At 49.5% G+C, this 15688-nt stretch overlaps 1 protein-coding gene across 1 annotated transcript; it reads right to left on the reverse strand.

Annotated features, from left to right (window-relative positions):
• Positions 1-6937: 6937 nt before the first annotated feature.
• On the reverse strand, positions 6938-10776 carry LOC129625591 (cystatin-C). Its single transcript, XM_055544120.1, has 3 exons — positions 10455-10776; positions 8036-8149; positions 6938-7242 (listed from the first exon to the last, which is right to left on the reverse strand). Exons 1-3 carry the CDS (start codon positions 10698-10700, stop codon positions 7162-7164), a joined length of 441 nt encoding a protein of 146 aa, XP_055400095.1. The 5' UTR covers positions 10701-10776; the 3' UTR covers positions 6938-7161.
• Between the last annotated feature and the right edge of the window lie 4912 nt (positions 10777-15688).

Raw genomic sequence — 15688 nt, forward strand, 5'->3', positions numbered from 1 at the left:
ATGTTGATGTATGGCGAAACCAATACAATATTGTAAAGTAATTAGCCTCCAATTAAAATAAATAAAATTATATTAAAAAATTAAAAAATTAAAAAGACATCTTTATTCTCCAAGAAATCAGATGCAGTTGTAGTGATGATCTGTTTTCTCTAAAATTTGACACTGCCATCCTGTATATTGTTGTTATTGTTGATTAGTCACTAAGTTGTGCCTGACTCTTTTGAAACTCCATGGACAGAGGAGCCTGGAGGGCTGCAGTATTTCACAGGCCAGAATACTGCAGTGGATTGCCATTTCCTCCTCCAGCAGATGTTCCCAACCCAGGGATAGAACCTGAGTCTCCTGCATTGGCAGGCGGATTCTTTACCACTGAGCCACCAAGGTACATTGTTGTAAATATTCTGATGGAAATCAGTGATTTGCCCTAACTTTGCAGACTGCTCTTCCTGTTTTCTGAAGCTTAGACCTTCTTTGTCTATTTCTTCATTTGTTTATAAAGGTGGGCTCTGGTTCCACTGAATGCATTATCTTGTGTAATGTGGTGATTTTATGTCTTTTTGAAACTAACTTGATGAAATAAATTATTTTTTAAACTGAAAAAACAAAAATTAGTCACCAAGTCCAGCCCATAATCAGGGGAAAGGCATTACATGAAGGCAAGAATCTCAGGAGATGGAGGTCAGAGAGACCAGCCAGGGTGCTGCCTGCCAGTTAATTAGCAGGATTATGGAGCTCCACCCAGACTTTATCATTCAGCAGGCAAGGGCCAGAGCCAGAGAATGTTCACTCCTAAATAATTCCTGGTGGGCGTTGCTGCCGCTGGTCCAAAGACCACATTTTGGGAATTGCTGCTTTAAAATCCCCTCATCCAAAAAAATAAATAAATAAATAAATAAAACCCTTTCGTCCAATCACAGGGAGAAATAAAACCCCTTCGTCCAATCAGAGTGGGAAACAGCCTTGGGCTGCTGCAGGAGATTGGACTTCACCCAGGCAGCACTCAGCCCCAGGCCTCCAGTGCTGAGATTCTGGCTGAGCCTGAGCTGAATAAGAATTTAGGGAGGATTATGAACTTTAAAAAAAAAAAAAAAAACTTTGGATTTTTAACTCACAGGAGAACAAGAGCACTCTATTTGGGGTTTAATTCCTTTGTACTTCAATTTCTTAGGACTTCATTTCGCAAGAGGAGTTAACCTTGAAATCTTAAATTTGATTTTTTTCCAGGAAATGAGATAATAGAGGTCCAGTCAGGGTGGAAATTTCTAGGTTGACCTGTCATTAGAGTACAATTGTTTGACTGTACTTGTTTAATTTTGTTGAGGCTTGGAAATGTGGCCAGAAGTTATTTGGGATGGGAAAGAGAATACACAGTAAACATTTGGTTTGGGTAAACTGTAACTTTAGAGTGAATTTTTACAATAACCACTTTATTCAGATATACTTCACAAACAGCACAATTCAACCATTTCATGCGTACAATTCAATGGTTCTTAGTATATTCATAGAATTGTGCAACTATTCCCACTATCTAATTTTAGAACATTTTCATTATCCTCCAAGACAACCCCCTACCCATTACAGTCACTTCCCGCCTCTCTGCCACCCCCAGCCCTGGGCAACCACTAGTCTCCATTCTGTCTCCATAAATTTGCCTCTTTTGGCCATTTAACATAAACAGAATTATACAATATGTGGTGGTTTTGTTGTTGACTTTTTTCAAAGCATAATGTTTTCAGGGTTCACCCACGTGGTAGCATGGATCAAGACTTCATTCCTTTTATTGTCTGATTATATGTCATTGTACAGATATACTACACTTTGTTTACTTGTTCATCAATTGACAGACATTTTGGGGTTTTTTTTCCTATTTTTTGATACTATGAATAGTATTGCTATAAGAATTCATGTATTTTTTTTTATGGTCACATTTTCATTTATATCATCATTTATATAGGAGTAGACTTGCTGGATGATGTGGTAACTCTACCTTTAACCTTTTGCAGCTGTACCTTTTTATATCCCCACAAGCAATATAAGAAGATTCTAATTTATTGTCTGTCTTTCTTATTATAATCATGTAGTGGGTGTGAAGCGGTACCTCAGTTTGATTTTGATTTGCATTTCCCTAGTGGCTAATGATGAGCACTCTTCATGTGCCTATTGGTCATTTGCATGTCATTTTTGGAGACATGTCTGTTCATATTCTTTGGTATTTTTAAATTGAGTTATTTTTCTTTTTTTAAAATTTAATTGGGTTATTTTTTAATTTTTAATATTGGAGCTTATTTATTTATATAAATGGATTAGTTGTCTTCGTACTGGTTGTAAGAGTTCTTTATAAATTCTGGCTACATGTTCCATATCAGATATATGATTTCCAGATGTTTTCTTCCATTCTGTGGGTTGTCTTCCCTCAGACAATCTTGAAGATTTGGCAATCTTCCACAGGATTGCCAAATGACAAAATCAAAACAATTTAGGAGCAAGTTTATATCCTTTATTCAAGGGGAAGCTATCCTTGGGTTAGGGGTTACAGTGGTACACCCTCTCAAGGGATTTTGGTCAAGAGCGAGTTTCTGGAGCATTAGAAGCAGCAATGTAGAGACAGGGCATAACTGATTGGGCTCGCATATCTAACTTTATTTAGAAAGATCAAGGAACAAGGAAATAAGCATGAAGCCAGAGGTGGTTTGGTGAGTAGGGTTGGACTGATTGGATATTGCATTCCTGGTCCAAGGAAGCATTTATGAGAATGTGAAAGGTCAGTTTGCTGACACGGCACCTTCAGCAGAGCAGTCCCATCTTGGGCCTAGACATTTATTTCCACAGTCCACCCTTTTGGTCAGCCTCTTGGCTGCTCTAGTGGTTTGATGAAAACCATTGGCCTTAGTATGAGTCAGTTATCATTACATCTTTGGGTCCCAGTGTGGTGTTCATAGGAGAAAACATCAAGTTCAAGTTCTAGGAGTTGGCTATGTCCTCTGGTCTCTTTCATCATCCTAGGCCATGAGAGACTAACCATTGCCTAGTCAATGGCTGCCCACATGCATTTAAAGCTTTTGAGAGAATGCATGTATTATGAAGACAATTTTTAACAACGAGACAATGTCCATGGTTTGAACACTCCTGAGTGGGGGTCCCCGTGAACCAGTTAAAGTCAAATAAATCAAGAAATGATCCACAAGACGGAGATACTGATCTTCTTAACTTACAATGTGCTTACAGCCTGGTAAACCCATTATAAGCTGAAAATATCATAAGTCAAACATGCATCTAATATACCTAACCTACCAAACATTGAAACTCAGCCTGAAAAGAAAGTGAAAGTCGCTCAGTCATGTCCGACTCTGTCACTCCGTGGACTACAGCCCACCAGGCTACTCTGTCCATGGAATTCTCCAAGCAAGAATACTGGAGCGGATTACCATTCTCTTCTCCAGGGGATCTTCCCCACCCAGGGATAGAACCTGGGTCTCCCGCACTGCAGGCGGATTCTTTACCATCTGAGCCACCAGGGAAACTACCTCAACTGTGTTCAGAACACGTACATTTCCTGCAGTTGGGCAAAACCATCTAACGCGAAGCCTGTTTTATAATACAGTGTTGACTTTCTCATGGAATTTATTGAATACTGTACTGAAAGTGAAACAGAGGGGTTGTGTGGGTCCAGAACAGTTGGGGTATGTCGGTGTTCACCCTGTGTTGAGTGCTGATGGGGAGTGTCAGCTGCTGCCTGGAGCCACAAGAGAGGATTAGAATATCTGTTTGGACATGCAAAGGAATTTCATCCAGAAGAATAAATATAACATATTAAAAATAAAATTTAGGAAAGAATAGAGAGGATGACTCTTACCTAACAGATATGAAACCATTATATTTCAAATGGAGTAGTTGGCACAGAAAAATGAACCCAGCTAGATTCATCACTGACATGCAGAAAGCAACCCCTGATGCTGTGGGAACGATGCTTTGTCTTTTGAAGCAGCTCTTGGAAAATCCACAGGAAAAAAAAAAAGCCTAATCACCTCATTTGAAAAAATTATGTTAGACTCTTTGAAGACACCATCTAAAACTAAAACCTGTTGACATTCTGACTGGAGACGTGAGATGCATTTATGTGAAAAACTTCAGTGGCTTCATGTGTTGTGTGCCATTCTAAGTGTTTACAGGCACGAACACACAGGATTCCCGTGACCGCACAAGGAAGGAGCTCCCTGGTCCCTCCCCACCACCCCGAACACCTGCAGCTCAGCACAGCAGGGAGCTGGGAGGTCACATGGCCAGTGGAACATTCACCCAGCTTCCCCGGGCATCACCCCTTCTGTGCCCGTGCCCACAGGCACCAGCCCCAGACCCACCACATGTGACAAATCCCTCGAACACTGGGAGGTCAAATCCAGCCATTTTCTCTTGCTTGGGGCTCTCATGGGACTGCAGTCAGGTGACAATCAGAGCTGCAGCTCCTGGCGAGTCCAGACAGGCTGGACATCCATGGTCGCCCAGGCACCTGGCAGCAGATGATGTCAGCTTTGGCTGCGAGCTCCTCTGAGCATCTCCTCATGGCTTCCCCTAGGGCAAGTGTCCAAGAGAACTCAGGGAAGGAAGCTTTCTTTGCAGCCTAGAGGTCACAGGGCCACTTCCTCTGCAGTTTTTGGTGGAAGGAAGCCCACAGGCCCACCCAGAGTCAAGGGATGGCTTCTACACACACCGCTCAATGCAAAGAGTGTCAGTCTGCCAAACAATGGCAAAATATAGACAGATCAATGAGCGTTCGTCCGGAGCCAGGCACTGGCTAAATCTATTTCTATGACGACTTTCGCTTAAATTATACACAAAGAGAAAACCCACAGTCCCCAAATGGTGTCACATGTGCTAAACCCCAGGATACAAAATTTAGACTTAACACCTCACATAATTGTAGTCTCACCTTCCTTAGAAATGTCACCTTAATCAGCAACATGGGATTTTCTGCTCAGCACCATGAGGTCACCTGTCACGTGGGAGGTCCAGAGGAAGAAGAGGCAACCCACACGGTAAAACCTATGTCCTCCCTGCTCCCTTTCCTGGCATGTGGGGCCAAAATACCCCCCTCCCACTCACACACACACACATTATTTTTTGCTGACTTCCTCGCCCATCCTCCTCTCTATAGAAGCTTTTGTGTTCTAGGACTCCTCTGCATGCCCTCGTGTCCCTCCATGAAATGCTACCAGATTCATGAGCCCTTGGGTGAAATCAAGACTTTCAAATTCACTCAGTTGAATCCTGCTTTTTAGCCGCACTTTTATTTATGTTTAAAATAAATAAGCCTAAAAGTACAACCATGCAGATGAATGTGGCAGGAGCTGCGTTTCCTCCCTAGACACACTGGTCTGGGTGGCCTCCTGATCAGCGAACCTTCTGGGTGACCCCACCCCACCCACAGTCCCACCTACTCCCTGGGGACTTGGGGTGCTGCTAACCTGAACCCTGAGGTGTGGGCTGCACAACAGGGGGCTGGGTGAAGACAGGTGAGCCAGGCGAAGCACACCCTGACCCGACCGCCCTGACTTCCACAGGAACAGGGCATTGGAAGCATCACAAAGGGATGACTTTATGGGAAGTCAGCCTGGATGCTGGCTGACTTGTGGAAAGTCAAGATTTTCCACCCAGGAGAGCCTCTGCAGGGAGGCTGCCCCAGCCTTCATTTCCATGTCCACAAGTCCCGCAACTCCCTGTAGGGGCCAGCCCCAGGTCCAGATCTGGCCAGTTCAAGGCCTGTGGGCAACCTTTCACTCCTTGAATTCCAAAGCCCTTTTGTTAAGTCCCATCTGGGGTGAGAAAGCTCTGCTATGCACCACATGAAGATAGAGACAGGGGAGGCCCCTGGGGCCCTGTGAGTCAGGGAGCAGCAGAAGGGAGGGAACGGTCCCCACCTCTTCCTGGCATCCTAGTTCTAGTTCTGCAGGTGCACCATGGCATCTAGGGTGGCATCAGAGCCACCTGTGTGAGTCCTGTTTGTCACTTTGCCTTCTGTGGACACTGTGGCACAACAGGAGGGCTGGTCAACGTTGCCCTGAGCGTGGCAGGTATCTGGAAACAGCCTCTGGGAGGGCAGCCTGTGAAGAAGCGTCACCCTTGGGGTGAATGGTCAACATGAGGGCAGTGCCGGGGGTGGGGAGCAGGACTGGACCATTCCCAGCTGGGGGGACTAAATATCCACTCTGCTGCCCAGTGATGGTGATACCGACAGGTGACATCTCCTACTGATTAAACACTCCTTAGGAAAAGAAGAAAGTCCACTGTGTGTCTTAAGTTCTACAAGCCTTCCGTGGCAAGCTGTGCTAAGACTCGTTTCACCTGGGAGCCCAGAGAAGGGCGGGAGGGGTGTGAATGAGTAAAATCCCTATAGATTCCACAGCTCCTGAAACGTATCCAGGAAGCTCTCCTACTTCACTCTCAATTCCAACCTTCACTGACCTTGATTCTGATGGGTACTCCTCCCACCCCATTTCCATCAGTTACACATATTTTTAAGCTTTGTCTTTTGGTAGGTGCCCAGAGTTGTTGTGGAAAGAGGATGACATAAGCCACTCCTTATTTTGCTTCTAGGGAAAATGACCAGTGAGTCATCCGAGCCGTCTGATCAGCTCAGCACATGCGCAGCTCCTCAGAGGGTGGCCCACGCCTTGGGCTCCATTACACTCCCCGGCCCTCCTGTCCAGCCCCAGTGCATGGTCCGACATTTTGCAAACACAGCAGCCAAGTCTCTGGGGTCAGTAGCTCAGGTCCCCTGCTCTCCCCTGTCTGACCATCAGAAGTCACCGAAGCTGAAGGTCCAGCTCCCAGCCGTGTCCGCTCCCTGCCCCCTGCCTGCCCTCAGAGCCAGTGAGAGGGGTAAAGTAACAGCGTCGACCCTTCCTTCTCAACCTTCTGAGACAGTGAGCAACTCAACGAGTAGCTGCTGTTACTTTTTTATTGAGTAAAATAGCAGAGCACCGTGTACTTGGAAAGCAATTAGAAGAAAGAAACGAGTTAGAGTCCCCTGGCAGATCAGACAATGCCCAAGGAGCCTGTGTCTGCAGGGGCGGCATGGGGAAGGCACGGCCAGTAGGCAGTCACCCACCACAAGTGTGGGCGCTCTGCAGGAGCGTGAGTGAGAGGCGGTCAGTGGCCTGCCCGTTAATCCTGGCAGCTAAACTTCACCAGGTTGATGGTGTTCATCCACGGGACGACGTAAACCTGGAAGGAGCACAGCTTTTCCTGTGAAAGGAAAGAGGGGAACAGTGGGTCAGGGTTACAGTTCAAGACTGAGGTGCACCCCCCAGCCCCCCTCCCCAGAGCGCTGGCACTGAGACAGGTCCAGAGGGAGGACCCAGAGGCTGGCATACAGGTCCAGGAAACCCCTGCAGAGGTGGGGCCTGGGAAGGGTGACCAAGGAGTGCAGCCCTCCCTGAGGCCAAGACCCCCAAGAACCAGCCAAGCCCCCGGGAGAACCTGGGCTTTGGCGAGTGGGCAGCATCTCAGGGTTTCAGCACGGTTCAGGCCTCTGCGTGCATACGCATTAAGCTGCTTCAGTTGTGTCCAACCTTGAGACCCTATGGATTGTAGCCCACCAGGCTCTCCTGTCCTGGGATTCTCCAGGCAAGAATACTGGAGTGGGCTGCCATGTTCTCCTCCAGGGCATCTTCCTGACCCATGGACCGAACCCCCATCTCTTATGTCTCCTGCATTGGCAGGTGGGTTCTTTTCCTCTGGTGCCACCTGGGAGGCCTTTACAAGCCTCTAAAGCCTTCTAATCTATCTGGGGTGGGGGTGGGGGACAAGGATGGGATTAAAGGGCCCTTTCTTGCTCCCTAGCAAACACCCCCAGCTGTGTCCTCCATCTAGCAGATAACAACCCCCAAAACACACGGTGCCCCAATTCCCCAGTGGAAACCCCCTATAGACACACAGCAGTCATGTGCACACATCCACCCTTCCCCATCACACCCCCAGCCACAGCTGTGACGTGTCCCCAAGGGCACCCCCATCCTTGCCCCCAGCAGACACATACCCTCTTCAGGTGCGGCTGGTTATGGAAGGGACAGCTGTCTAAGTTGGCCTGGGACTTGGTACATGTAGTCCGGCCAAGCTCCACGTCCAAGAAATAGTTCATCCCCGACACGACCTGGATATGCAGAGAACAGACACAGTTAGCACACCCTGTGACTGTGAACATGCACACACACACTCACACATACACACACACACGTGGTTACATTCCTCCCACCACACCCCAAGTCCATGGCCACAAGTTGCCAGAGCCACACCCTGGAAGCACAGTGGCCTCTCGACAACCCCTGTATCCCAGGCCCTCCCTGGAACTTCTTTACCAGCTGCTCCAACCAGGAGTCTCCCACAGGGACCCAGAAAGGGGAATCCACAGGCCAACATGCTAACCAGGTCCAGGAACAGAAGGCACAGCTTTGAGGAGCCAGCCAGGGTGCGGACAAGCAACTGACCTGCGCCCCAGGCCAGGGCGGGGACTGAGCACAAGGTGCAGCCATAGCCCACGCCGCACCCACAGGAAGGCTGCTGCCTGGTGATTCCTTTAGCGGAGCTTCAGTCCCCAGTGTGGAGCCCATGGCATCCCATTCCCTGTTTGTAGTCCAGGTTTATTCACTCCCTCTCGGAGAGGGGGAACCAAGAGCTTCACATTCACGGATGTTCAGGCCAATAGAAGACTGCCTGGCATGCCTTCCTCTTAAGTGTGACTTCTGACAGCGTGTCACATCCTCTGGGTCTTTTACACTTGAGGTTACAGGAGAGATGTGAACTCTAGCCTCACACGGGCACTCGAGACATGCCTGGTTAGAACTTGCAGAAGCATGAGGGGCAGGGACCGGGCTCCAAGTCCCACCTCGTGGAACCATGATCCCTTTCTGCTGTCACTTTCCCATATGGCCAAGGGGCTAGTGTCACCCTGGAGAGGAGCAGGCTGGAGGGGACCTGGCAAGTGGGGAGAGCAGTCCCATTCAAAGGGAACGGCATCAGCCCACTGCCACGGGAGGAGAGATGGCTGTGGCCCTGACCCATCTCCAGTGGTTTCAGGAGAAGGTAGCAGGAAGCCCTGAGGCTGGCAGGCAGGACCACACTTCCGCTGCTTGTGTGGCTGCAACCCACCCTCCAAGGGGACGTAGGCTAGATGGTCTCAACTCTAGCCTTCTTTCAAGGACCAGTGCAAAGCCCTGTAGCCTTTCCTAATTCTCCCTCCTGCCCTCTTCCCAACTCTGACAACAGGCTCCTCTCTGGCCAGAACCCCAGGCAGAGGTCAGGCTGTCAGCAACGGTGTGTCCATCTCAGGGTGGGGGTGTGACGTCACAGCCCAGAGACTGCTCCTATGGACAGGACATGTGGATGAACCACAGTCCATGAGCCTGTTTTCTTAGGCCAGGCCCCCTGCCGTGGGACACACCTGAGACCACAGGGCCCACTCATGAACTCATCTGTTTGCTGATAACCTCCGGGTTCTCTGGAGAGCAGCCAGGCCCCCTGCAAGGAGGGTGTTTGGCGTGTCTGACCCCCAAGTCACTGCGCGATGATGAGAGGACCACGGGAGGCCAGGTGTGTTCAGTGGCACTTGCGGAGAGGAGGCTCAGAGGAACTCGCTCTTCTGTGTGACTCAAGGCTCAGTTTGAGGAAACATCAAGCAAAACCCAGACCCAGTGACCGTCTGAGCCATGACTGGCAGACACTTCAGAAGCAACGCCAAGGTCATGAGACAGACCGGCAGCTGCCCCAGAGTAAAGGAGATCACAGGACAGAGGCTGAGGTGGGGGGCCCGGGAATATCCTTGGCTGTAACGGACACAGTGGGATGTCAGTGACATCTGAATAAGACCTGTGTATCAAAGTGTCAGGGTTGATATCTGATTTTCAAAATTGTATTGTGGTTATGGAAGAAAATGCCTGTTTTTACGAAATACACACAGAAGTGTTCACCTTCAAAAACTTCAGAAAATAAATGCATGTATGTACATCCCCACACACAGGTACGTGGGGAAGAGGTGGATCAAGCAAATACGGCAACTTTTCAACAGGGCATCTGGGTGAAGAATCTACAGTGATTCTATGCTAGGTACTGTTTCTGAAACTGCTCTTTAAGTCTGAAATTGCGTCAAAATAAAAAGCTAAAAGGAAAAGGTGCTTAAAGAATCACTCAATGGGCAGTCAGGTGTGAGTTTTCCTTCGTCTGTGGTCATTTAGTTGACAGCTCGCGACGAACCTCGGGACCCAGTGACCCCAGCGCCTACCTAGCAAGCTGGCCAGTCCCGCGAAGGGCTGCAGGCGCCGGGAAAGGGGCCCCCGGGCGGGGCTGGTGACTGCGCGCAGGCCTCGCCCTCCGGGGGCCAGGCTTCGGCAGAGTGCCCGCACCCCTACCCTGAGGCCTGACTTGCGGCCCCTGATCTCCGCACCCTGCCCCGGCGGACTCACCTGCTTGCGGGCGCGCACCACGCGCATCACGCGGCTCTGGTAAGCGTCGTTGCTCCGCTTGTTGAACTCGCTGACCGCAAAGGACAGCGCCTCCTGCACGCCCTCCTCGTTGACGTCCGCCTCCATCAGGCCGCCCAGCAGGCGACCCTTCCTAGGGCCCTGAGCGGCCGCGGGGCTCACGGCCAGGGCCAGGGCGACGATCAGGGAGGCCAGCAGGAGCAGTGGGGCGCGCGGGGAGCCCACCATGGTCTCTCGGATGCAAAAAGACTGCAGTCGAAGGGCAATCCGCGAGTGCTAGCATCACCCCGCGGCCCGCGGCGCCTTTATAACCGGGCCATGGTGGCCCGCCCCGCCCCCTTCCACTTGGCCTCGCCTCTTCCGCCCCGTTGCCCCGCCCACGTTCTCCGCCCTAGCCCCGCCCCTCCCGGAGTTACCGTTCTCCCGACCCCGCCCACTCTTTCCCAGTCGCGCCCTCCTCCCATGGTCCCCATCCTCCCCGCCGGCCGCAACGCCTTTACTCCTGGGCTGTGGCGGACCGCCTCGCCCGCTCCCGCTTGGCCCTGCCTCTTCCGCCCCGTTGCCCCTCCCGGGATGCTCGGTCCGTCAGACCCCGCCCACTCCCCCAGTCCCGCCCTCCTCCCCACCCGCCCTGTCCCCTCCCACTTGGCCCGCCTCTTCCGCTCAGTTGCCCCGCCCACGGCCTCCACCCTAGCCCCACGCCCCCGACCCTGTCTGCTCCAACTCTGCCCGCTCCTCCCCAGCCCCGCCCTCCTCCCGTGGTTCCGCATCCGCCCCCAGCCTGTCCCCGAGTCCTGATCTTGTGCTCCGGCGCTCCTCGAGCCGGCTCACCGCGGTCTTTCAGAGGATGTCCCCGCACCGGGCCGTCGAAACCTGTGCACCCGAGCTCTGTCTCCTGGTCTGAGAGGGCGTCTCGGCCTCCTGGCCTTTCGGGCGCCTGCTCCGCGTCTAGGAGTCCACAGAGAGCACGGCTGAGGTTTCCGAGGCAGCGGGAGGAAGACCTTGGTTGCGCCCTGTCTCGGGAAGTTCTTCCCCACAGAAGCTCATCGGGTTCTCTTTCTCACAACTCGTTTAATTATTCAACCATACACCTCTCTGGGGCCTCTCCCTGGCCAGGGTGTCTGGGGCCTGTAGCTGGGGGCGGGGGACTCTTGAGGCAGTAGAGCCCCCGCTTGACCGAGGGTTAAGCCCCCGCTTAACCCATGCATAACTACATTTTCTAGGAGACACATTAAAAAGTGTAAGATGGTAACGGTCGAACCTATATGCGAGACAGCAAAAGAGACACAGATATAAAGAACAGACTTTTGGACTCTGTAGCAGAAGGAGAGGGTGGGATGATTTGAGAGAATAGCATTGAAACATGTATATTACCATATGTGAAATAGATTGCCAGTCCAAGTTTGATGCATGAAACAGGGCACTCAAAGCCAGTGCACTGGGACAACCCAGAGGGATGGGATGGGGAGGTGGAAAGGGTGTTCAGGATGGGGGACACATGTACACCCATGACTGATTCATGTCAATGTATGGCAAAAATCACTACAAATTGTAAAGTAATTAGCCTCCAATTATAATAAATGAACAAATTTTTTTAATGTAAAAAGAAAAAAATGTATAATAACAATGCTTTTTATTTAACTCAATATATCCAAAATGTTATTTCAACATATACAAGCAATTGTGAATGACAACTTTTACACTCTTCTGTGTGTGTACATTTTACCCTTGGAGCAGATGTCAAGGCCAGTAGGCCTCATCTCCCAGAGGAACTGTGGTCTTGCCTGGCCCAGCTTTAGAGGGGTGGGGTGGGGATGGGATCAGTGATCAGGGATTAAGATCAAGGGGTGATGGGGGGTTGTGTTGGAAGTGAAGGATGAAATAGACATGGGTGCCCTGGATGCTGGTCAGGGAGGCCTCTGAGAGGACAGACATTTGGGCTAAAACCTGCCTAAAGGGCAAGAAGTCCTGCCGACACAGAGGAAGAGCACCTCAGGCAAAGGAAGAGCCAGTGCAAAGGCCCTGGGGTGAGGCTGGGCCACTCTGCTCTAGGGACAAGAGACTGCTGGTGTTTAAGCAGGGAAGGGAATGACCCGGAAGCTCACCCTGACAGCTGGGTGCAGCCTAAACCGTGGGTGGGGGGACCCTTCCTCGTGGGTGTGGGAAGGCCAGCCCCTGAGGGAATGGCTGGAAGCCTGAGGGCTGCTCTCGCTCCTCTCCTCAGAGAGGCACAGCACTGGCCCTGGTCCTCTGTCCACTGCTTGGAAAACGCTTGATTCTTAAAAATCAACTTGAATAAGGTATGACGCACACACGATAAATGCCTTATTTTATGTGTCCAGACAGGAATTTTAGCAAATGCATACATTGGTATTACTTCCCCTCCAAGCTCTAGAACACTTCCATTAGCCTGTTTCCTCCTACCTCTCTGTGGTCAATCTCTTGCTCGCCCCTAGACTTGGATGATGCACACCCCTGTCTCTGTGGACTGAGGCCTTGCCTGTTCTTGAACTTTCCACAAATGGCCTCATGCAGTGTGTTCCTCTGGGTTTTGAGCATACAGACTTATAAAAACAATACTTTTTATTTAACCCAATATATCTAAAACATTATCTCAACATATACAAGCAATTTTTGAGCCTCCTTTACTGTGTTAACCTAGTTGTTGGTTCTCTTTCTTCCCAGACTGAGAGGATGTGGTCAGTTGGGTATTGATTGGGCTGCCAGATCATTTAGTCCAGGACCGTGCAGATCCAGGCTGGAGAATGGCCCTGGGAGTTGGGGGAAACGCTGTTCTCTAACCTGTACCCTGTGTGCCCGAAGATGACCCAGTAACCAATGACCTAAAGACATGGTGGCAGAAATACCAGGTGGCCTCTGGGCCTGTGGCGCACATCCAGAGGAGGACTCTCCCAGGAGTGGTCAAGGCAATGGTCAGTGAGCATCAGCCCACAGCCACTGTGGCCTTAGGGCTCGACCAGAAGGAATCTGGCATGAAATCCAGAATGGTATTAACAGTGAATATTTATGTTCAGTATTTCTGAGACCCTGTTGTCTTGAGGCCCAGTTATAACTGTAGGGGGCGGGAAATTTTTCCTTATACCTTTCTAGGTTCTTTGGCTGGTCTAATAATTAAATTGCCGTAAAACAGATTAACAAGAGAAAAATACATTTAACTGTATACATTTAGAAACCCCATAAAGGAAAGACACAAAGGCAGTCAGGCAGTTGAAGCTTATAAGCCACTTTGACCTAAGGAAAGGAATGGGGGGCTGGGACTTCAAGTAGAGCAGGGGTGATTCATGGGAAGATGAGATGAGCAGGTGCTTGGGGATCTGATGTCAGCCCTACGGCACAGATTGCTCTTTCAGATAAATATGTCTCTCTGGTATCTAAATTCCTTTTGGCAATTCAGAGGAGGTAAAAGCTTTTCCTGAGGCTGCCGGATCTTGATTCCTTCAGTTCAAAATACCCCACCTGCCATGGTGGCACATTAGGGGTGGTGTCTTCTGCCCCCTCCCCATCTCTCCCTGCTCTAACTCAGGTGTGTGTGTGTGTGTGTGTGTGTGTGTGTGCTCAGTTGTGTCTGACTCTTTGCAACTCCATGGACTGTAGTCCGCCAGGCTCCTCTGTCCATGGAATTTTCCAGGCAAGAATACCAGAGGCGGTTGCCGTTCCCTTCTCCAGGGGATCTTCCTCACCCAGGGATCAAACCCAGGTCTCCCGCACTGCAGGCAAATTCTTTATCCCTGCACCGCCTGGGAAGCCCAGGAGCCTCTGAAAGAGTTATGGCGCCCACTAAGTGAAGAAGGGTTGCCTTTGCAGTACAGTAAGAGAGAGGAGTGAAAAGCAAAGGAGAAAAGGAAAGATATAAGCATATGAATGCAGAGTTCCAAAGAATAGCAAGAAGAGATAAGAAAGCCTCAGCGATCAATGCCAAGAAATAGAGGAAAACAACAGAATGGGAAAGACTAGAGCTCTCTTCAAGAAAATTAGAGATACCAAGGGAATATTTCATGCAAAGATGGGCTCGATAAAGGACAGAAATGGTATGGACCTAAGAGAAGCAGAAGATATTAAGAAGAGGTAGCAAGAATACACAGAAGAACTGTACAAAAAAGATCTTCACGACCCAGATAATCACGATGGTGTGATCACTCACCTAGAGCCAGACATCCTGGAATGTGAAGTCAAGTGGGCCTTAGAAATCATCACTATGAACAAAGCTAGTGGAGGTGATGGAATTCCAGTTGAGCTATTCCAAATCCTGAAAGATGATGCTGTGAAAGCACTGCACTCAATATGCCAGCACATTTGGAAAACTCAGCAGTGGCCACAGGACTGGAAAAGGTCAGTTTTCATTCCAACCCCAAAGAAAGGCAATACCAAAGAATGCTCAAACTACCTCACAATTGCACTCATCTCACACGTTAGTAAAGTAATGCTCAAAATTCTCCAAGCCAGGCTTCAGCAATATGTGAACCGTGAACTTCCTGATGTTCAAGCTGGTTTTAGAAAAGGCAGAGGAACCAGAGATCAAATTCCCAACATCCGCTGGATCATGGAAAAAGCAAGAGAGTTCCAGAAAAACATCTATTTCTGCTTTATTGACTATGCCAAAGCCTTTGACTGTGTGGATCACAATCAACTGTGGAAAATTCTGAAAGAGATGGGAATCCCAGACCACCTGACCTGCCTCTTGAGAAATTTGTATGCAGGTTAGGAAGCAACAGTTAGAACTGGACATGGAACAACAGACTGGTTCCAAATAGGAAAAGGAGTACGTCAAGGCTGTATATTGTCACCCTGCTTATTTAACTTATATGCAGAGTACATCATGAGAAACACTGGACTGGAAGAAACACAAGCTGGAATCAAGATTGCCAGGAGAAATATCAATAACCTCAGATATGCAGATGACACCACCCTTATGGCAGAAAGTGAAGAGGAACTAAAAAGCCTCTTTTTGAAAGTGGAGAATGAAAATGTTGGCTTAAAGCTCAACATTCAAAAAACGATGATCATGGCATCCGGTCCCACCACTTCATGGGAAATAGATGCGGAAACAGTGGAAACAGCATCAGACTTTATTTTTCGGGGCTCCAAAATCACTACAGATGGTGACTGCAGCCATGAAATTAAAAGACACTTACTCCTTGGAAGGAAAGTTATGACCAACCTAGATAGCATATTCAAAAGCAGAGACATTACTTTGC

This window comes from Bubalus kerabau, chromosome 13 (assembly GCF_029407905.1).
Source record: "Bubalus kerabau isolate K-KA32 ecotype Philippines breed swamp buffalo chromosome 13, PCC_UOA_SB_1v2, whole genome shotgun sequence".
NCBI lineage: Eukaryota > Metazoa > Chordata > Mammalia > Artiodactyla > Bovidae > Bubalus > Bubalus kerabau.